Below are 21,775 nucleotides of genomic sequence, written 5' to 3'. Positions count from 1 at the left end.
GAACAAAAACGACATTTCTACGACGCCGTTTCAACGCATGCAGCTACCGCTATTCGGCAGCCCCTATGGGATATGGTATCATCATCATTTATCACTCCAAACGTGAATGCTTGTTTTCTTTCTCCAATTTACATGGTAATCAAATCAAATGCTCTGTTATTTTGGTTATGGCACTTCCCTCGCAATTGATGTGCCTACAAATTCATGGTTATTCAGTCATATGATCTTAGCTTTAGGTGGTGATGTTGGTGGTGGCAACTGCAAGTGCGAGAGGCGTGCCTCCCAAGAGGCGCCACGTCATCACCAGCACCAGCGGCAGTAGATTCTTCGGCTGGAAGCTCCTCATCCTGCTCTGCGTTTCACTCTCCTGCGTCCTCGTTTTGGCCGCTCTCTTTTCTCTTCACTCCTCTTACCTCTCCGACGCTGATAGCTCCAACCACTTCAAGGTAACGCGATCAACGGTTTCTAGAACCTTCCACGGCCCCCCTAAGATCGCCTTCTTGTTCCTCGTTCGCCAAAACATCCCCCTTGATTTCCTCTGGCATGTCTTCTTCAAGGTTCGTTTCCCTCTTCTTTTTCTTTCCTTTTTAAATATTTTTTAAAACTGATCATTGTCGGAAATTATGAGAATAATATGATTGAGCAGCTTTTTTTTTTTTTATGGATTTTGTTGGTGCAGAACGGTAACGTTGCCAAGTTCTCGATTTACGTTCATTCGGCGCCAGGGTTCGTGTTGGATGAGTCAACTACGAGGTCGAGCTTCTTCTACCGTACACAAATCTCCAATGCCATTCAGGTTACCCATCTTTCTCCTCTTTTCCCTATTTTGGCTTTTCCAATTGGTGGTTTGCAAATATAAAAGTTGCTTTCTTTTCGGGATGTTGATGCTTGATGTGGATGTATGTATTATCCCTTTCCTATGATGCACAAAATGGAAAGAAAATAAAAAGTAAAATGTTAATTCCCGGGGAGCTTCCAAGGTCTGTTTTGTTTGACTACTCACAAATTGAGTTATGAATTTGTTATACGACCTGTGAAGTTTTGTCTCCATGTCCCTTGAAAATATACCTTCTGCTAGACTCGGTGGGTGGACCTGCTAAATTTGTCACCCCGTAATTGAAGGGACACCAAATTGACTCTTGATAAAGGAAAAATTCTTTCCAACGGTTTTTTTAACTTGTCAACCACTATGTCTTGCATCATGTATAACATAATTTACCTTTTAAGAAAATATTTCAAATGGGTTATTTTAACTTGTCAACCTATATGTGTAGTAAGTTACATCTTATAACATTATTTTCTCATTTTTTTTTAAAAAATCATATTACATAACGCATGGCATGGTTTCATCAAAAGCAAATTATGTAAGATATAGTCAAAAAATCATATATATTTTTTATTATTTCCTAACTTAAATGCTGTAATTTTGCAATAATCTGGTGGTAGGAAGCCAAGCATTTGACCTGAATCAAATGAGTATCCTCTATTCATACTCTTTGTTTTTTTTTTTTTTTTGGGGGGGGGGGGGGGGGGGCTGGATATATGTTTTTACTTTTTATCCTAATGCGTTTCTGCGGATATGATTTAGTATAAAGATAGAGTTTTGCTAATACAAAAGGGAAATGATTTTATAGAGAAAGTGAACTTCTATGTATTTAATGCCATTGGAAACTCAGATTTTATCTTTCTTATAAAAATCCTTCCATTTTTGTATTCTTCACAAATGCCCTTTGTAAAACCGATAAAGATATAAATTCTGTCAGCTGCTGTCTGGTATACCAATGTGTTGTCTAGTCCAAATCTTTTACGAGTTCGCTTAATTCATTTTTTTAGGTTTCATGGGGAGAATCAAGTATGATTCAGGCTGAAAGGTTGTTACTGGCGGCAGCACTAGATGACCCTGCAAATCAAAGATTTGTTCTTCTCTCGGATAGGTTGGCATTTACAAGTCTTGTAATAACATAAGTTTCCATTGGGACTTTTATCTTTATATGTTTCTTCTTTGTCCTGTTTGCCCTGTTTATTTTGTATCCTTTTTGAAGTGAAAAGGCAGGTTGGGACGTGGTAATTTACTTGCCATAGTAAGAGTCTAAGTTTCTGTTTTCCACGTGCAGCTGTGTTCCTCTATACAACTTCTCTTATGTGTACAATTATGTCATGGTTTCTCAAAGGAGCTTTGTGGACAGGTAGAGAAGAAGGCTTTGGTTCTTGAGGTGCTTAGCACTATATCTTTTTTGGCTGCTCAATTATAATAAGTTCATGTGAAAAGATTTCCAAAAGGTGCAATGAATTAGTTTTTTCATATTGTAGCTTTCTTGATGTGAAGGATGGCCGCTACAACCCGAAAATGTCACCTAAAATACCAAGGGAAAGATGGCGTAAAGGGTCACAGGTCATTTCTCTTTGATTTTTGTTTAATCTTGATGTTGTTCTTTCCAGTCATGAAGGACCAAATCTGGTGGTATTTTCATCTGTAATTATGTTTCTTGTTTGTTGTTGAAATGTTTTTATTAAAATGTTTTGTTCTGCAATCTGTCAGAACCTACCACCTAGGTGTAGCTATCAGCTATCTCTTGTAGGTGATGGAGGAGCATCAATCTGGATAGCTGAAGGATTGATGAGATATATTAATCCATTTCAATTTACTCTTCATTTATGTGGTTTTTATGTTGTGTGTCCTGTATGTGACAATATTTGGTTCAATCAATTCTGTAGATTGATGGGTTAAAAAGAGGCAAGGAAATGTCTTGCTTTCCTTTAGAACTAGTTGGAGAAAATATTGATTGTCATAAATCATTGTTTGCTGCATCCAGCTGACTTTGGTAACATATACCATGCTATTGGTGTAGTTATTAATTTGGAAATTCAAGCATACTTTATTGATTCATTGATTGCTTTTGGTAGATATCAAATTGAATGCTAAATATCACATTATATTAGTAGGTGACATCATAAACTGTTTATTCCTTTAAAATATGTTTAAAGTTGAATTCATTTTGAATTTCCAGTGGTTCACTGTAGTACGTAGTCATGCAGAAGTAATTGTTGATGATGATGTTATCTTCCCCGTCTTCAATAGGCATTGTAAGGTATGTAATCAATCACAACTATTTTCAACCATATTTTATGTTGAATCAAACTTTTTTGTGTTGATTTATTAAGTTTGCTTTAAAGTTGATATGATATTATTTCAAAGTTGTCTTATAGAACCCAGCACAATACTGTTGCAAGACTGGGATTACTGTAAGTCTTTAATGTGTTAATACTAAGGAATAACCTGTCTGATTTTCTTCCCATCTCAGAGACGGCCGCCAATTGATAACAGAAAGGGAAAGCTGAATCTTGTAAGTGGTTTAATTTTAGTTTTCTTTGTATCATTATTGGAATGTATCATGTTATCTTACTGCTATGTGTAAACACAATATCCTTTGCTTCTTTTGAACTGGAAATTTAGTTCAATACTCTATACTACAAAGGCATACTTCTATTCTGATTATATCAAATAATTGCAGGCTGAAGTTGTTTTTTAAATTTCATCCCATTGTCTCTCTTTCCCGCTTTTATTTGGTATTTGATCACAAAATATAGTCAGATGAGTTGCTTTCACAACCCTGGAACAGCTGTAGAATATCTATGATATGGTTCCTGTATACTTTTTTCTCAAACACTCAAATAACCTAATATTTGCAAAATCCCCATATACAATCCATTTGATTCATGCGTGAGAATTAGTACATGATTGACATTTTTTGTGGGATTTTATGTTTTCACTTATTTGTCATATGTGTTAAAAGATCCTTGTAAAAATCAGAGACCTCTGTGGACTTGATCAAACTATGGAGCATGCTGTGATTCTAGTTTTTTTCATACTGATAACGTTGTCGTGATTTGAGTACTCATCTTATATTATAGGGTGTTGTTTTTGTTTTTATTCTTTTTTCTGCCACTTTCTTTTCCCTATCAATATAAATGATTGTAACTATGGTTTTGGCATAAGTGCAGAAACTTCAGAAGCAGCACAACTGTATTCCAGATGAACACTATGTTCAGACATTGCTTGCAGTAAGATACTAAGATTCTTCCATCACTATTTACCTTTGCTATTTGTGGTTAAGGTTTTCTATTTTCCCCCATTAAAGGGTAATACCTCTTCAAGTATTAATTTGCAATGATATTCTTTCTTCTTCCCTGTTTTCTTTGTAGATGCATGATCTTGAAGGTCAACTTGAACGTAGAACTTTGACCTATACCCTGTGGAACCAGTCTACAACAAAGATGGAGAATAAAGGCTGGCATCCTATTACTTTCAGCTATGCAAATGCTAGCCCTCAAAGGATAAAGGAAATGAAGGTTATGTTCTGATACCTTATATTATACCTGTGCATAGATTTAGCTGCATAATTGGTGGATAATTGAGAACTACTTGTGCAGAGATTCCTATTCCTTTTTGTCAATAGTTCTATCAGTTATCATGGGTCTGCAAAATTATGCTCAATTACCATGATTGCATTTTTGTTTCTGGCTACCATTTCCTTAACCCTGTGTCTTTTTCTTTCTTTTTTTGTTCCTTCTCTCTAACAGGGTATCAATCATGTATATTATGAGACGGAGTTTAGGACAGAATGGTGTCGTGCGAATTTAACATCGGTTCCGTGCTTTTTATTTGCTAGGAAATTCTCTAAGGGAGCTGCCATGCGCTTATTGAGCGACGAAGTTGTTGGCCACTTCCAAGTTTCTGCGATGTTGGACACTCCCCCATGACATGTCCATACAAATTACATACTGACCTACTTTCACATATACTTGGGACCTCAAATGGGATTGGTATACACTATACACAGAATAGCATACACCACAGTCCACACACAGATTTTGAAGACCCTAGTAACAATATATTCCTAGGTAGCTGTGGCTGAATCAGTTAATTTGGATGTAACTATCTATAATAGGACCATATTTTTCTGGGTCTAGCTAATATGTTTTACGTATCTATCACGTGTAGTACAGTTATCAGTTGCATAAAGTGATAATTACAGTATAAAGAGCAGCATTTTTCTTTTTATATTTTCGGTATTGGAGAAGCGTTATTCTAAAAAGCTCACGCCACTTCCACAGTGAGTGTCTTCCACAGTGAGTGTTGGGGATGATAGTGTATTAGTAGTTCATAAATCTATCTTCAAAGAAGAAATCAATTGAAGAAAAAGTCATTGATTCAAGAGAAAGTTGAATAGGTGAACAATAATTACTTATCTACTTATTTGTTCATTAAACAATATATCAAGTAGTCACAAAAATAAGTCAATGAATAGAAGAAGAATGAACAATCTACTGAAAAACACAGGGCAGAAGATGATATCTGTATTCAAAAGTGAGCCCTAGATATCTTAAAAGCGCTCTCTTTCCATCCTCTTTGCCGAGCCCTGAGTTCCCACAATGCAGTCTCCTTCATCTGATTCACAAGAGCTGCCTCAGCTCTCTCCCTAGCCTCCTCACATGTCTCCATCCCTGAGTTGCACTTATCAGCCTCCTTCTGATACTGTGATGCTAGTTTCTTTGCCTCCAAGAGTGTCGTGTCGGCTATCCTTTGTTTCTCCTCAGCTATGGCTTCCTTCTGCCTTACTTCCTGTGACAAAAGCTCAGTGAATCTCCTCTCAGACCCTTCACCCTCCTCTGGGTCTTGCTTCATACAATCTACACATTAACACATGAACTGTGAAATGAGGCTGTTTTGACAATAACCTTACAATTGTGGCAAAGCCCTTCCTCTAAAATTAATGTGAAAGTTCACTTGAACTAAATTAAATTAAAACTTATAATCTGACCGTTATGAATCAGTTGTAACCGACAAATATCTCAGACATAAACGCATTTTCAATGTTATAACTCGATTATCAACAGAATCATTATCTTCGTTATGGTCATTTATCTTTACTTTAGTAACCGACCATTTATAATGAACAGTAACTCACCTTTCCAGAACACTTATAAATTAGATTGAAATTTGGAAAAAAAAAAAGGTATGCTTTTATTATATAAAGCACAATATATAATTCACTTATACTGACTTGAATGTGTATGTGCTGCAAAGATTAAGGATAAACATCTCCAAAAACTATAAACTAGTGCAGTTAATAACAGCTATGTATTTGCATGTGTGTTTAACTATGATCATGGTGCGTATCGTGATTGCATAGGTGAATTTGTATGGGATTATTATCTGATAACTGCATTTTTTTTCCTATGAGTAGTAGTAATAGAGGGAGAAGAACTGACCTAAAATGGAGTTATTCAATCCTGCATAAGAAAACAAACACTTTGATGAATATGTCAGCATAAGAAACATTTGAAAGGCATGAAAAGAAGAGGTAGATACCGTCAGGAAGAGAAAGAAGAGGTTCAAGAGAGCAATCGCAGTGGCAAGGAGCGCAAGAAGAGACGGCGGAGAGGGACTCGTTGAGATGCCAATAGAGAGGTCTGCCGCCGATGTAACCGATGAGACAGAATCCAACTGTCCACATCAACACCATGAACGCTCTCCGCTGCCTCCTGTTCATCCTTTCTTTCTTTCTTTCCTTCTGAGTAGATTTTCACACCTAACTAACTAACTAACTGACTGGGGAACAGGATCTTCGCTTGACTGAGCTCTCAGGTGCTTTGCTTTTATTTGGTTTCAAGATTCGCGTATGTATCTGCCTCACTCTCAGCTACTACCCCCACGCGTCTCTCAACTCACATTCTATTTATACTTTTCTCCATTATTAATGTTTCTCAAATGATACACATTTTTTAATTCCTATGCTTCTGAGTTATAATCTCAATCAAATTTACTAATACTAGTTCTTCAGGATTTTCTTTAAATATAAAATAAATTTCATACTTACACTTAAACAGTTTTAATAAAATTATTTATATTTTTATATTTTATTATGTATTCGTTTACATAGACTACAAAATAAATAATAAAATATAGTGAATGGTAATGTAATTTTGAATTAGAAAGATTACTAGAAGGTTTTTGTCAACACTCGATGATTATTCTCTTATTCTCAAATAACTATCTGTCATTTTTATATTTTACATCAAGTTATTTAATTATACTCCTATTTAATAAAATGAATAAAATTAGTGAATATGAACAATATTAGTAAAATCATACTAGAAAAGAGAATACAACATGTTCCTTTCGTTTTATGTATAGAAGAAGATTGCTGAATGCCTGCAGCTCTTCATGGCAAGAAGCAGAGGGATGTAAATAACGAATCATCTTCATTGGAAATAATAATAAGAGAGAAAAAGGTAAAGAACAAAAAAAGGGGTGTCATGGATTAAAGTCTTCATTGGAAATCCAAAACATCGCAGCCGTTCAAGGAAATGCCGCTGTTTTTACTTTTCAGACATACACAATTGTTATATATGTGATTGCTTTCAAGGTTAATGCTAACTTCCTCCATTTTGATCATTTGCTTCCTCAAAACTTTTAGTGCAAACATTATTTCCTGAAACAGGGGGTGCGAGTTGTGATCTGTGAAAAATGTAGTTATGGCCCCATTTATGTCAATGAAACTCCAGCCAGGAATTTTCCTCAATCCAAGAGATCTCATATGATTCCATGCCTCACCCACTTCTTCCCACTTGTTTATTGAAGCATAGCAATGTGCAAGTTGTACATAATGCCCTGCACTCATAGGTCTCAGCATGAGAATGTCATTGGCGATTGCATCACCAAGTTCCTTATTACCATGTGCTCGACATGCATCAAGGATTATGCCTAAAACATCTAGATGAGGCCTTAAGAATACTTTTCGGTATAGGTTATACCCCTCCTCGACCCTCCCTGCTCGACTGAGGAGATCAACCACACAAGCATGGTGTTCAAGATTTGGTGCAATTCCAAAATCTCTAGTCATTGATTTGTATATGGTCAATCCTTGGTCTACAAGTCCATTATGACTACAAGAAGATAGAACCGACAAGAACATCACATGATTTGGTTTAATTCCAGTTTTCAGGAATTCTGAGTATAACTTAAATGCAGTTTCTCCTTTGCCATGATAGCCGTACCCTGCAATTATCGCACTCCATGACACCAAGTCATGATATGGCATCTGGTTGAAACACCGTTGAGCGGCATCCAAATCGCCGCATTTGCAGTACATGTCTACCAAAGAAGTGTCCACTAAGATGCACGGCTGAAGGACGTTTCTTACAACATAGCCGTGTATCCATCTTCCCAAGTGAAGTTGTCCGGTTGACGCGCAGCCTTGGAGGAGGGAGACAATGGTTATTGAATCAGGGTTTTGATGATCACTCCTCATTTCATTGAAAAGCAACAATGCCTTACATACATAGCCATTTTGGGCATATCCACTGATTATTGTGTTCCAAGAAACCAAATCCCTTTTGCCCATCCTATCAAATACAATGGAACTCTGGTCCAAGTGACCACACTTTGCATACATGGCAACAAGAGAGTTTTGAGCGGCACCATCCAATGACAATTCTTGCCTCATTATGTAACCATGAACGGATGCCCCCAAATGAATAGACCCAAGTTGACCACATGCTGTAATTACACTGGCCATAGTAGCACTAGATGCTTTCACTCCGAGATTCAACATTTGGCGGAACACACACAGTGCCTTATCAGCAGAATCATTCTTTACAAGGCCTGATATCATCGCGGTCCACAAAACTACATCCCTATCCAAACTCCTTTCAAATATTTTGAAAGCAGTGTCGACGTTCCCACCTTTCAAGTAAGCTACAATCAGTGATGTTTCAATATGTGCATCCAAGTGAAAACCACCTCTCAAAATCTGGCCATGCAAACACCGCACTTGAGCAATCTCTGAAACTCCAGAGAGCAAGCTTAGCAATGTAACACTAGTGGGCTGAATTCCTTGCCAACACATCTCACCAAACAAGGAAAAAGCCTCAAGAACACGACCACCGCGGGAATAGCAGCCAATAATGGTAGTCCAAGGAACAACGTTTCTGTGAGGCATAAAATCGAACACTTTGCGAGCAACATCAGGGAACCCGAATTTGACATAGAAAGTGATCAAAGAAGAAGCTATGTAAGGATCAAGGGAGAAGCCAAGAAGAACGATGCGTTGGTGGAGGAGGAGGCCAAGGGGGAAGAGGTTGAGGGAGGAACATGCTTTGAGGAGGGTGGGGAAGGTGAAGGGATCAGAAGGGACTTGGGAATGGAGCATGGAGGCATAGGTGAGGAGGACTTGGCGGTGGGAGCCTTGGGAGGAAAGGTAGTTGATGTGGCTATTGAATGAGTGGGTGGCGGTGGCTGAAGAAGGTGATGGTGGTAACAATACCAGCCACCGGGTTTTGACTGTTTTGTAGGCAGGGAACTTCAGCAGCAACAAGTAGGGAGCCTTTGGTTTGAATGCGTGCATCAGTATAACTCATTACTCATCATTGCTTGCTGTGCTCTCACGGTATAAATTGTCTGTTGTCTCACAACGACTTACTTGAGGAGGGCAAAATGAGTTTCAGAAAAGATATTTGAAAAAAAAAAGTTTACGTGTACTAACTTGTAATCTCTACAACCAAAACGACGATCACATTTGTTTTTTAAAAAATGCTACTTTTAAAAAATAAATAGATAAAATTACACACAAAAAAATTGGAATAGACAAAAATACGATTGTAAATATTAAAATGCACCCGAAAAATTATTTTTGATAGACAAAAGTATCATGTTGAAAATGAATTTGTAAAACTTGAAATATATTTTTGTCTATCAAAAAATCTTCCCGATGTATTTTAATATTTACAAATTTTGGTGTGTTTTTTATCCATTAAAATTTTTTTTATGTATATTTTTATCTATTTACTCAACCTTACAACATTCTTTTTAGCAAAATAATTTTTTAATAACCTCAGTAAGCAAAAACTTTATAAATGAAATTAGTTCGACACATATAAGCTAGTTCAGTCACCCAACTCGGGTTTGAGGGAATGTGCAGCAAATACTAGTGATGCTCCAAGCATCATTCAAACCAAGATACTCTCTTATATATAAGGATTCATTGAAAATTATTTATTTCTTTGAGAGCTGAGACTACGCATGCTAACGCGCACTATCCTGCATGCATGACAGAGTTATATAATAAATCAGGTGGTGATGATGTTAATATAAGGTAAAAATGTCCAGGATATTCAGCTTCAGTTGAATAGGTTGTTGTACATTTGTTATTTGACTATAAAGCCAGAGTGTATGTATCGCAAATCTTGAAGATTACTCTGAATACAGTTTTTACCGATCGTCTTTGACTCTTCACTACTAAGATCATGGTCATCAATATATATATTTTCAGTTTAAATTATTTGTCCGTGCTGCTCCGAGGCATCTTAACTAACAGTAAAACTGCGAGATCCCCAAAATTTCTCCGAACAATGAGAGCTACTACTACTTTTGTTTCTTTGGGTACTCTCTGGCGCCAAATATAGTAGATCCAATCCTCACATTTGTACTTCCCATCTCAATCTGCACAATTTTGAAGTTAGTGGGCTAAGAAATCTTATGAAGAATTTCACAAAACTTGTTCAATTCAATGAAATTCTTGTGTTTTCAAAACTTCCTTACAGCTTGCTCAAAGTCTGCAGACATGCCCATTGATAGTTCACATTGATCTTCTGGTATTCCAATTGCTTTGCAAACTTCACTTCTACAATTCCATAACGTCTACATAGTACAAAAGAAAATTTAATCTCAAGGATTAAATAGGAAGACTAGCAAGGAAATCTCCAAAACAAATAACCATGCCTAAAATTGCAGTCACCACCTTAAAATTTTCCGGGGTAGATGTATAATCCGGCATACCAATTGTCATTAGGCCACAAAACTCGAGGCATTGGCGGTCCTTAACATATTTCACAAGGTCCACACACTCAGAAGGGTCAACACCAAATTTAGCTGCAAATAAAGAACAGTTGAATGTGATTCTTGGACAAAACTGCGTCAACAACAGCATTTTATCATGGGACAGAAAACAAAAAGATATAGGGTGCAGATTTTATGTCAGGATGCTCTAACCAAGCAGTTATGCTGTAACAAATTTCATTCTGATAAATGTAATGGTTACACAGTCACATATACATCTGTGATGTTAGAATCAGTGATTGGCTAACCATAATTCCAATAAAAGAATTGGAAACTTTGTTCTCATGTGAATTTGATGATATTTTCATATTTATAGGACATGTAAAACGATTTGGGTTAGGGTACATGCAACACTAGCAAGTGAATTTCATAAACAAACTGTAGATACTGAAAGGACCAAATCTATCAAGTGACCTTACATGTTTCTCCGCTTGTATTCACTTGGACGAAAACCTTCAATGGTTTCCTGCCCAAGTTTGCTACAGCATTATCAAGACAATTTGCTATCTGCCAGCAGCAAAAAGAGGGAGGACAGGGAGAATTAAAAAGAAGAAGAACCAATTGATGAGTTAATCATCTGCAATGGAATATAAAAAGACACCAATATTATGAATTCAATATATCAAATATTTTGTTTGATAGAACTATTCTCTATGACGCTTTCTTGTATACAGAACAAAATTCTTAAACAAGTGACATAAAACATTAATGATCAACGGGACAGAAATGAACTTAAAATTAATGTAAGATAATTCTACATGCACAAAATCAATCCCTAAACTCATTGAACAAATGGCTTCTGCAGTTACTTCTAGTTTTATAATAACTACTCTGGTTAGCAAAGGCTAGTAACTGATTTAAGGACAGCTTGCAAACTCAAAAATTAACTTGCATCCTATATTCCTATTCATAGAGAACTTTCAACGACATATTATAATTACTTCCAAGGCTTAGTATTTTGCGACCCCCAAATTCAAACGAACTATATACAATCAGTTACTTTCTTGTATGCACTCATATGCATATATTATACCTTGGTCCACCACCAAACAAACTATCAAGAAGAGGTAGAAAAACAAATTACCTTCTCATCATCTACAGTTTCTACATATTCAAGGTTGGGAACAGAATCTGCAAAAAAATCAAATGAGGAACAATCAAATCATGGAAATCTATCACAATTGAAGTATGCCAGCATGAGCTACAGTAAACTTAAATGAAAGAGAAATTGTAACTGAATAAAGCTCGAAAATGATATTTTATAGATAATGAATATCGAAATCGAAGTGAAGGATTAGGATGCATAACATACTGACAAGAAGCTTCGCCTTATTGCTCTGCAAATTTCCGATGAAATGCCACTCAATATCTTCTGGAAGCTGCACCAATTTCACGAAACCTAAGCATCCACGATCCCAAATATATATAGTGAAGAATCGAACCGAAGAAATAAACAGACCTGAGGAGCTTTCTCGACGAGTTCTTGAACGTAGTTCTCGCCGAAGCAGCGGTGGCCGGAATCGTAGACCTCGCGGATGACGGAGACGGGCTTGGTCTTGCTGACGGCGACTATACGGACCTGTTGTGGCGTCCGGGCTGATCGCTCGGCGGCCTGGTGGACGCGCTGCACCACCGACCTCAAGGATGCCGCAGCGGCTCCGTCCATGGCAGCTGCTGACGTGGCCATTCAACACGAATCACAGAGATACACCTACACAGTTACACCAATCTTCGAGACCGAGGACCGCGAAGTACCTACCAACTCTTTTCTTTTTGGACAAAAATGTTATAACCCGATATATTTTTGGGCTGCAAAATAAGATTTACAGTTTTGGGCAGCTAAAACAAACAGAGGACCAAAAAAACAAAAGAGAAGAAAATAAATCTAAAATTTTTTGTGTTGGAAAAATATTTAAGAACCTTTACCATAATTAAGCTGCCAAATTGATGTGGCAGTTACTTGTACATAATAAGATTATAACTTTGCTGCACTAGCAATTTCTTGGGACTATTCGTTATTAATCTTTGTACAAATGGTCGTAAAGTTAATTCCTTAATTAAGCTAAATGCTCTGTGATCGTCTTAAGCTGGTAGTCATTCGCATAAACTGTTTCTTTATGGTAGACTTGAATCTGAACATTTGTAATGGTACGGCTACAACAATCAGTACTCCAATTATCACCGTATAAGCCTTCATCAAAATTTCAGCTTCTTTTTCAGTGCTTATCCCAGCAAGTATGCTTACTACAACCATTCCAATCGCAGCATACCCTATAGCATGGTGCCATATGTTCCACCACTTGCGATAACCACCTTCTTTATTTGACCTCATCGTCAACACGGAAAGTATCTGTGTAACAGTTGACCAATTAGAGTGAATTTTACTATTAAATGAAACGTGTAAAACATATGTATGAAATTGTCTCATAATTGAGAGGTATGTAGGACTACTGACTTGTAAGTTTATGATTGTGAAGGTAATGATGGTAAGTGCAAGTTGGAGTTTAGACAAATAATGTTTTGAAAGGGTTCTAAGCCATATCCCAATGCACCAGCCGATTGTGCCCACAATGTATCCTAGTGTTTGGCACAGTACGTGACACCAGAACCATTGTTTCCACTTGAAAAACCTTGCAATGATTGCTCCTATTGGAAGCAAAGTTCCCCATCCTACAACGATTAGAATCCCATGCACCTGCCATAGCCTCAAACAAATCATCTAGATATATATACATTAACAATAATAACTAATACACCATAAATTAAAGAATTAGTATTGAGCCTTGCCTTTTGTAGATGAAGCTGAGAATGGCGGGAGAGAGTCTGACCTCTATACGATGCTACAGTAGTTCTTTTACCATTATTTCCTGGTGTCATGTGACTGATTTTGGATTCCAATTCATAGAGAATTGTTCTTCCATTTTGAGCTAGTGCTAATTTCTCAATTGTGGGAACTAATTGGGCACGGGTAGGAGGAAGAAAGTCATGAGCACATAACATGAGAAGCAGAATTAGGAAATAGGATATCATGATGGTGTCTGTGTACTGTGTCGCTCTATGTTACTCTCATAAACATGAACCACGACTCATTCTTCGTACTGTTCATGATTGCCTTCATGGATCAAATTTCGCTAGGACAGTATAGTTCTAAGTTCCTTGCTTCTTTACTTTAAAGAGAAAAGGAATATTATTACAAATATAAATGTTCCTGCCAAAAAGAGGCCCTGGCCTGGCCTACAAATTCGCTGTAAAATACTAAAATGATATTTGGCTTTATTAATTTATTCATTTAGAATTTGTGCTTTCCTTGTCAAAGTAAGTTACAGTACTCTACATATGATCTGCATATCCTAAATCAACAATCCTAGAAACCAAGAGGGTACCAGCCAAAAATCAGCCAAATGCCTCTGAGTGAATCCAAAAATTCTACGTAGATGGTGCTTATGCTAGGCATTAGGATGTTTTTTCTACTAAATATCAGAATGTTTCTTTTTCATACTAAATAGATGTTCTTTTATATATTTTATAAATTTTTTTATATACTAAAAATCGAAATTGTTGGAAGTTCCATGATCTCCACCTCTATTTCTCCAACGTATCATTCAAAATTTTAATTTGGGGTGAGAAGTAATTAATATTAAATATTATAAATTAAAAATAAATAAAATTAATTAAATATAATTATAAATTAATTAAGTTGTTTACTTTTTGACTGATTATGTCTTGATTCTATATACTTTTCCTAAATTAAATTATCGCAAAACTAATATTCATTGTTTTTTAAGATAATAGAAACACACGCAGCATCAGTTAATAACTACTAAAATGATATAAGTGGCTCTATTGTAGGATACACGAAGTGTAAGGATGTAATTGAAAATTTATTTGTTGATATATAAGCATATATGTCATTTATTTAGAATGTATAACAACCACATATATATACATGAATGCAAATAATATATTAGTAATTATAAGAGCTTGAAAATTTCCTTATAAACAACATTTAAAATGTGATTTTCAGGTAAATAATTTGTTTCTCTCAGTAACATCTTATACAATAACTACTCATTACTCTTGATAAAATAACATATAGTTGTCCATAAATAAATATAGTTAATTATTATGAAATAAATAAAGAAGAAATAATAAATAAAAGTATAAATTATTTACCAACACTATTATACTACTATAAAGATAATATTTTAATAGTATACGAAGAAAGAAAATAAAAAAATGCTTTATATAAGAAAGAGAGAAAGAGGAAGTATTTGTTTTTATTAGTGCTGTGTGTAAAAGCCTCAACCTTACTCCTCTATTTATATATGTGCAATATTGCACTCTTTCATAGGTTGGAAAACAAGCACCATTTATATTTTAATGTTTGTACTTCCCAATAGTATTTAGATGGAAGAATATATTATGCTGAGTAGGCATTAAATGAATATATGGACATCCATATCGTAACACTCCCCACTACAAGAAAAAGCAATATTTGTAACAAAAGAAAGGTTCGTTGCAGTATGTCCCGTTACAAAAAGTTTTTGTAACAAAAAATGGAACTGTTACAATTCAAAGTGGTATTTTGTAACAAATTTTTCTGATACAAAAGATCGGAAGCCATTACAAAAGTGATAACAAATTTTGATCTTCAAGGTATTTTTGGTGACAATATTTTTTTTTCCTATCATAAAATTTTGTTACAAAATGTTACTTGATTTTGTAACTTTTCTTTTTTAGTTACAAAAGCAAATTAATTATTTTGTAACAATTTTTTTTAATACAACTTGCATGCATAATTTACTAAATTATTTTTTAAATTAACTAATATATTAACTATTCTAATAAGCAAGTCTACATTCATATAATATGCAAAAACATACATAATTCAAACATGCCTCATTTAACTAAAGTTGTTTTAAAACAAAATAACATTAGTGAGTACATTGATTAGTTCTACAAGTTATATGTCTTGCATAAGTTCAACCTAAACTTAAAAGTTCTAACATAAATTAGTCTCTCTATGAATCAAATATTTCTGAGCCCTCAAGGTAGCATGTGGTCACCATTTTAGCACTTCTGTAGATAAAAAAAACTGAAACAAAAGATTAGAAACAAGATATAACACTAACTATAATTTTATCCATTAAGTTTTATCCAAAATGTTTAGAAAATTTTTGACAGAACCTCCCCTAAAACTTGGATATTTCCACCATCTACGGTTCTAATAAAAACAACCAATTCACAACTTATGTCCAGCCAATACACAACCAAATTTATCAAACCAAATAATAAGACATTTGTCATTTTTCAACTATGACACAAGTAAAATGTGATAAATAGATCCATATACAAATTAAACTATACTAATAAAATAGGAATCATCTAGGAAAATGTATTAAAACTATAAGCAATTTTAGGAGTACCTTTAGGACCTAGTTTTTTTAGGGGCAACTTACATTCCTTTTCATTTTCTAAGTTTGCCTAATCTAAATCCATGTTGGTAAGGTAACTCTAGAGATCTTAATCTTTAATTTAAGTTAGGTTTTACTGAATTTGGATTAGAATTGAATTTTATACAAACTTTAAAATTCTGCTGTTGCATGTACAAAAATTCGGAAAACAGACAGCAGCCATGTTTTTTTATAAATTCGATAATAATTTCAATTCTAATCCGTTGCTTCTAAATTTTGGTGAGATTACAGTCAACATCTCTAAGTTTCAGAATCCACAAGTTTTAGGTTCATATCACTTCATTTGATTAATTAATTATCAATTGAAAGTGGAGCCCTGTTTTCATAAACCAGTTCAGAGTTTCCAGCAAACAACCGACCTTCCAAGTGACTTATCTAAGTCTACAAAATAGATATGAACATAAAACTTGTACTCACTTAAAATAGACTGATAGATCTTTAAAATATTTTTAAAATCAACTCAAAATTCTGTTTAAATTAAAAGTTATAGCGTCTGAAAATTGGTACTGCAGAACCAGAAAACCAGAAAAATCTGCAGCAACTACTAAACTTCAAAAAATCATATCTTCCAAACCACTTGGCCAAATTCCCTGAAATTTTTATGAAATTTTCAAGACACATTAAAGTTTTATAGAAAAATAATTTCATCTAAAAATTAGGTCTGGACTACTCCCAAAAAATCATTCGTTCTGCTGCCAATTATGCAGATTTCTGCAAAAATTCTGCACAAAGTATTTCCAACAACCTCATATACCAAATCATATATTCAAGCTAGGATTCATCTAAAACCACATTTCTAACTTTCTTTTGACTAACCAAAGTTGCCCAAGAACTCTTAATTCAATATATCACAATTTCATATCATAGGTGCAACGTAACCATATTATCACATCATCTATTCTTGAGCATCTCATCTATAACAACATATCTCAAGTTCTGATTCATCAAATCAATTTCCAGCAGCCATAGCAACATTCCATACACAAAATCAACATCAACAAGTAGTAGCATGAGCTAACTTCAAAATACACAACATCGTCAATAATTACTACATTAAATCATTAAACCAATCACCAACTATAGCCATGATTCAACTCAATTCCAATAATTATTCACACAAAGCAACCATAAATCATTTGCAGTTACTCATTTAATTTTATTGGCATTCATAACTTAAAACATTCATTTTTCAAAACAAATCCCCTACCTCAGCTAGTGGAACTCAGAAATTAAACATGACAAACCCTCTTTTGTTCTAAATTTGCAGCAGCGGCGGCATTCCAACATAACCAAAACAGTAGCAGTTTCAATTTCCTAAGGCAGCAACGATGGTTGCACCAGGACAAAGGATTCGAATTGAATAGAAATCAAGAGCAAACACAACTCTGGAAATTTAGGACAAAGAATATACTAAATCAAATCGTTCACAAGCATGGCAGTGACAAATTGAAGTGTGTAAATGAAACAGAATTAAATAAAAGAATAGACCAGAACCAGAACAGTAATAGTGCTACCGGCAACAACAGCAATGACGTCCTCCTTCAAGTTTGACGATGGCAGAACAACAACTCTAATAGCGGCTAACTCCGGCGGCAACAGGACATGACGGAGTCAAACCCTAGCAGTGGCGGTGGTGGTTTGACGGCGTGAAGGTATGGCGGCGCGGAACAGGGCCTCGCTCCTACCCTGGTCCTTCGCGTTCGTCTCTCTCTCTTCGCGAAGCCCGCACACCGCGACAACCACGGCGGCGACAATGAAGCTCCAACGGGGATGGAGGCAAGGCGACGGCGCAGGCAGCAACGCTTCCCTCCTCTGCGCTACCTCTTCTCCCTCGATGACTCCTCCCTCTCTCGCGCGCAGTTTCTTGCATCGATGGCGGCTCGGCAGCAGCGGCAGTGACAAGCCCAATTCGACGGCGACAGCGCGAACGGCTTCCCCTACGGCGGTGAGGCGCGACGCCGGCGCAGCAGTCTTCTCCTTCCTCTGTTTCCCTCACTCTCGTATCTCTCTCTCTTTTCTTTCTTTCTTTGGATTTCTGTTGCTGGGTGTTAACATTTTGAAAGAAAGGGAAGCGATATGGCTGTGATGGAAGGCTGAACGTGGCTAATTGAAGATTGAACAACTAGTGGGGGGGGAGGGGGTTAGGTGTGTGTGGGTTGGGTAGAAGGGATTAGGGTTTCAATTTGGGAATTAGGGTTCAGGTATGAAATTGGAAATTGGAAATTTCAGATAATTTAATAATTTTAATAAAATTAGGGTAATAGAGTAATTGAAAATTAATTTTAATCTAATACTAATATTTACAAAAATACTTATTTAATTATAAACTTAATTTATTTTCAAATAAATACTTTAATTCAATAATTAGTAGGGGCGACAATGGGTAGGGTAGGGTAGGATTTGAAGCCAACCCTAATTCTATCCGCGAATTGAGATTTTTATATAAATTCAACCCTATCCTACCCGCGGGTTGAGAATATCCCAATCCTAACCCTACTCGTTTTTAACCCGCGGATACCCGATTCTACCCGCGGGTTACAAAAAAGATGTAAAATTATTATATAACTTCATGATAATTAAAAATAGAACTGACTTTTATGTAAAACAAAAGTATTAAATTATAAATTAATGATCTTTTTTTAGTGGCTAAGGATCTTTTATATTTAGTGAGAGGTCTTTGGTTTAATATCCACTTAAAACATATTTTTATATAAATATATAACATATACATATATAGGGTGCGGGTTAGTCGGGTAGGGTTGAGGCTCAACCTGCATCCTACCCGACCCGCACAAGAACCCAACCCACACCCTATCCTACCAGCTGCGGATCGGGTTGACAACCCTACCCGATCGGGTGGGGTTGGGTTGGATACCCGCGGGTAGGGTACATGTTGCCACCCCTAATAATTAAAGATAATTAAATTAATTTTTTTAAAATTATAAAATAATATTCAAAATCTAATTATTTAAATTAGCGCATATAAAATTCTCATTGTTTTTAAATCACTGAAGCTTTAAATCAATAATAAAAAAGTACCTAATTAATACAAAATTTTTTAAAAATATGCTCTCAAATAAATAAAATAAATCATAAATAATTTATTATTAATTTTTCAAAATCTAAGGTCTTACAACTGCATTACTAAGCTTCTTTTTACCTTCAGCATTGAGTAATGTAGTTTTTTTTCTTTTATATTTATTTACTTTTATTTATATTTATAATTTAACTTAAAATTTCTTTAAGTTACATGAATTAAATTTTAATTAATTTTAAAATTTGATTATTAATAAAAATTGTATATTACTTTTTTAGAAGAATCTAAAATAATATTTATAATTTTTAAAATTTTATTTTTTGAAACAAAATGAAATTATTTTGAAAAAAAATATACACAATTTTTTTTATTCTTAAAGTGTTTAATATTTTGAAAAAAAATTGTTGTAAAATATACTTATATTTTGTGACAAATAATTAACTTGTTACAAATAATATTAAATTTTGTGACAAATTAAATTTTTGTTACAAAATAATTAGAGTTTTTGAAACAGAAAGTTGTTTTGTTACAAAACAATTGGAGTTTTTGAAACAAAAAAATATTTTGTTACAAAATATTCTGAATTTTTGCAACTTGTTTTTTTTTTGTTACAAAATATTACAATATTTTGTAACAAAACACCATCTCGTTACAAAAACTAACATTATTTGTAACAAAATAAAACAGGTTGTTACAAAATATTATCATGTTTTGTAACAACTTATTTCCTTTGTTACAAAACATTATCCTTTTGTAACAATCATTAATTATTGTTACAAAATACTATTTTTTGTAATAATTTTAAATTTGATACAAATTTTTTGTTACAAATGTTTCATTTTCTTGTGGTGCCCCTTGGATGTCTATTTAGGATTATTGCCTCATTAAAACCTTACTAAAGGAAAACCTAGTGGAAAAAACCTTAGTGAAGGAAAAAGAGTACAATATCCTTTGTGATAGGGACTGCCTCATTAAAAACTTTGTCAAGAAAAACCTAATGGGAAAAAAACCTGACCAAGGAAAAAAGAGTACAGTCTCCCCCTCTTGTCGACATCATTTAATCTCTCGAAATCGGCGCATCCCAATCTGATTTACCAACTTTTCAAAGGAGGATTTTGGGAGTGACTTTGTAAATAAATCTGCCAGATTGTCACTTGAGCGGATCTGTTGGACATCAATTGTCCCTTGATTTTGAAGATCATAAGTGAAAAAGAATTTGGGAGAAATATGCTTTGCTCCACCTGCATACTGTATTATTTTCAAACAAGACAGTTGGAGCTATAATATTACTAGAGTTATCTAATTATATTTCATATTTATATTTGTTACCTCTTTCTTATTTATTTATTTAGTTATTTTACAACATATACATCATATTTTATATTTTAAAATTTGTATACAAATTTTTAAGATAATTTAAATCAAAATTAATTTTTTATAATGATCAATTAAATAAACTTAAACCACAATCCAATTATAGTTACCACTTATTTTAAGATATGATGTTTTTAAATAAAATTATAGGTACTACAATAATTGCTATTGCTAACCAGAATTATATTATATATTCAAAAGGTTCAAAGGCTTTTCATATTGTACAATTCTATTGTAAAATTATCAATTGAATATCTCTTAAATTAACAAAAATCATCTATAATTTTTTAACCAAAGAATTAAAACTAAAATTGTACTATTGTGTAATAATATTCTTAAAGAATATTTTTTAGTATATTAAATTATATATCTAATAAATAAAAAAAACTTATTATCTTTAGCTATATCTTAAGTCATTATAAAAAATAATAAAAGAATAATACAAAAATTTATTCTCATATGATGAATCCTTGAATTTCTATCGTTAAACTATATTAATTATATTTAATATTTTAATATCTTTTATAGATATAATTTATAAATAATAGTTATATTATAGTATTTTTTATACAAATAATTTTAGTTATGTTTTAATATTTTTATACAAATTATATAAACTTAAAAAGGTGTGGAGTATGAGGAGTATGTAATCTTTTAAATTGTTCTGTTAAAATTTTTTCTAAAATAGAATTTTTGTGTTGTCTAACTCAATGTTTGACTTTTGTTAATTCTTTCTTTTATTCCCTTCTTTATTCCTTTTCTTTAATTCGGCATGAGAGTTCTTTCACGAAACTATCGGGGTTTGGGGAGATCCTAACCGTCCATAACCTTAAAGGGATGTGTCAATCCCACTCTCCAGAGATTGTGTTTATATGTGAAATAAAAACCAATCTCGTGGAAAGTAAGATGAGATATTGTCATTTTGCGGCTTGGAAGATTGTTAGTCCGACAGGTACACCTGATGGATTGGCTTTAGCATGGAAGGAGGGC

At 34.3% G+C, this 21,775-nt stretch overlaps 5 protein-coding genes across 5 annotated transcripts; 1 reads left to right on the top strand and 4 right to left on the bottom strand.

The window, feature by feature from the left end:
- LOC107638647 (glycosyltransferase BC10) lies at positions 1-5,060 on the top strand. The gene is made up of 11 exons (XM_088483479.1): positions 1-135; positions 217-557; positions 680-796; positions 1,834-1,934; positions 2,115-2,186; positions 2,311-2,392; positions 3,009-3,089; positions 3,303-3,344; positions 4,003-4,062; positions 4,204-4,350; positions 4,582-5,060. The coding sequence occupies exons 2-11, from the start codon at positions 243-245 to the stop codon at positions 4,759-4,761; spliced, it is 1,197 nt and encodes a 398-aa protein (XP_088339605.1). The 5' UTR covers positions 1-135; positions 217-242; the 3' UTR covers positions 4,762-5,060.
- A 132-nt stretch (positions 5,061-5,192) lies between these two features.
- LOC107638648 (uncharacterized) lies at positions 5,193-6,698 on the bottom strand. The gene is made up of 3 exons (XM_016342001.3): positions 6,374-6,698; positions 6,274-6,294; positions 5,193-5,691 (listed from the first exon to the last, which is right to left on the bottom strand). The coding sequence occupies exons 1-3, from the start codon at positions 6,552-6,554 to the stop codon at positions 5,363-5,365; spliced, it is 531 nt and encodes a 176-aa protein (XP_016197487.1). The 5' UTR covers positions 6,555-6,698; the 3' UTR covers positions 5,193-5,362.
- A 428-nt stretch (positions 6,699-7,126) lies between these two features.
- Positions 7,127-9,500, bottom strand: LOC107638645 (pentatricopeptide repeat-containing protein At4g04370-like). The gene has a single exon (XM_016341999.3). It carries the CDS (start codon positions 9,408-9,410, stop codon positions 7,335-7,337), a length of 2,076 nt encoding a protein of 691 aa, XP_016197485.1. The 5' UTR covers positions 9,411-9,500; the 3' UTR covers positions 7,127-7,334.
- A 654-nt stretch (positions 9,501-10,154) lies between these two features.
- Positions 10,155-12,805, bottom strand: LOC107638644 (Putative pyridoxal phosphate-dependent enzyme, YBL036C type). The gene is made up of 7 exons (XM_016341998.3): positions 12,360-12,805; positions 12,213-12,279; positions 11,985-12,031; positions 11,320-11,407; positions 10,803-10,933; positions 10,604-10,702; positions 10,155-10,504 (listed from the first exon to the last, which is right to left on the bottom strand). Exons 1-7 carry the CDS (start codon positions 12,585-12,587, stop codon positions 10,427-10,429), a joined length of 738 nt encoding a protein of 245 aa, XP_016197484.1. The 5' UTR covers positions 12,588-12,805; the 3' UTR covers positions 10,155-10,426.
- A 157-nt stretch (positions 12,806-12,962) lies between these two features.
- Positions 12,963-14,071, bottom strand: LOC107637541 (cytochrome b561 and DOMON domain-containing protein At5g47530-like). The gene is made up of 3 exons (XM_016340947.3): positions 13,688-14,071; positions 13,356-13,595; positions 12,963-13,250 (listed from the first exon to the last, which is right to left on the bottom strand). The coding sequence occupies exons 1-3, from the start codon at positions 13,928-13,930 to the stop codon at positions 12,963-12,965; spliced, it is 771 nt and encodes a 256-aa protein (XP_016196433.1). The 5' UTR covers positions 13,931-14,071.
- Positions 14,072-21,775: the final 7,704 nt, after the last annotated feature.

This window comes from Arachis ipaensis, chromosome B4, assembly GCF_059453495.1.
Source record: "Arachis ipaensis isolate K30076 ecotype BB chromosome B4, ASM5945349v1, whole genome shotgun sequence".
In the NCBI taxonomy this organism is placed as follows: domain Eukaryota; kingdom Viridiplantae; phylum Streptophyta; class Magnoliopsida; order Fabales; family Fabaceae; genus Arachis; species Arachis ipaensis.
The sequence above is the reverse complement of the archived record's forward strand: the minus strand, read 5'-3'. Positions and strand labels throughout refer to the sequence as shown.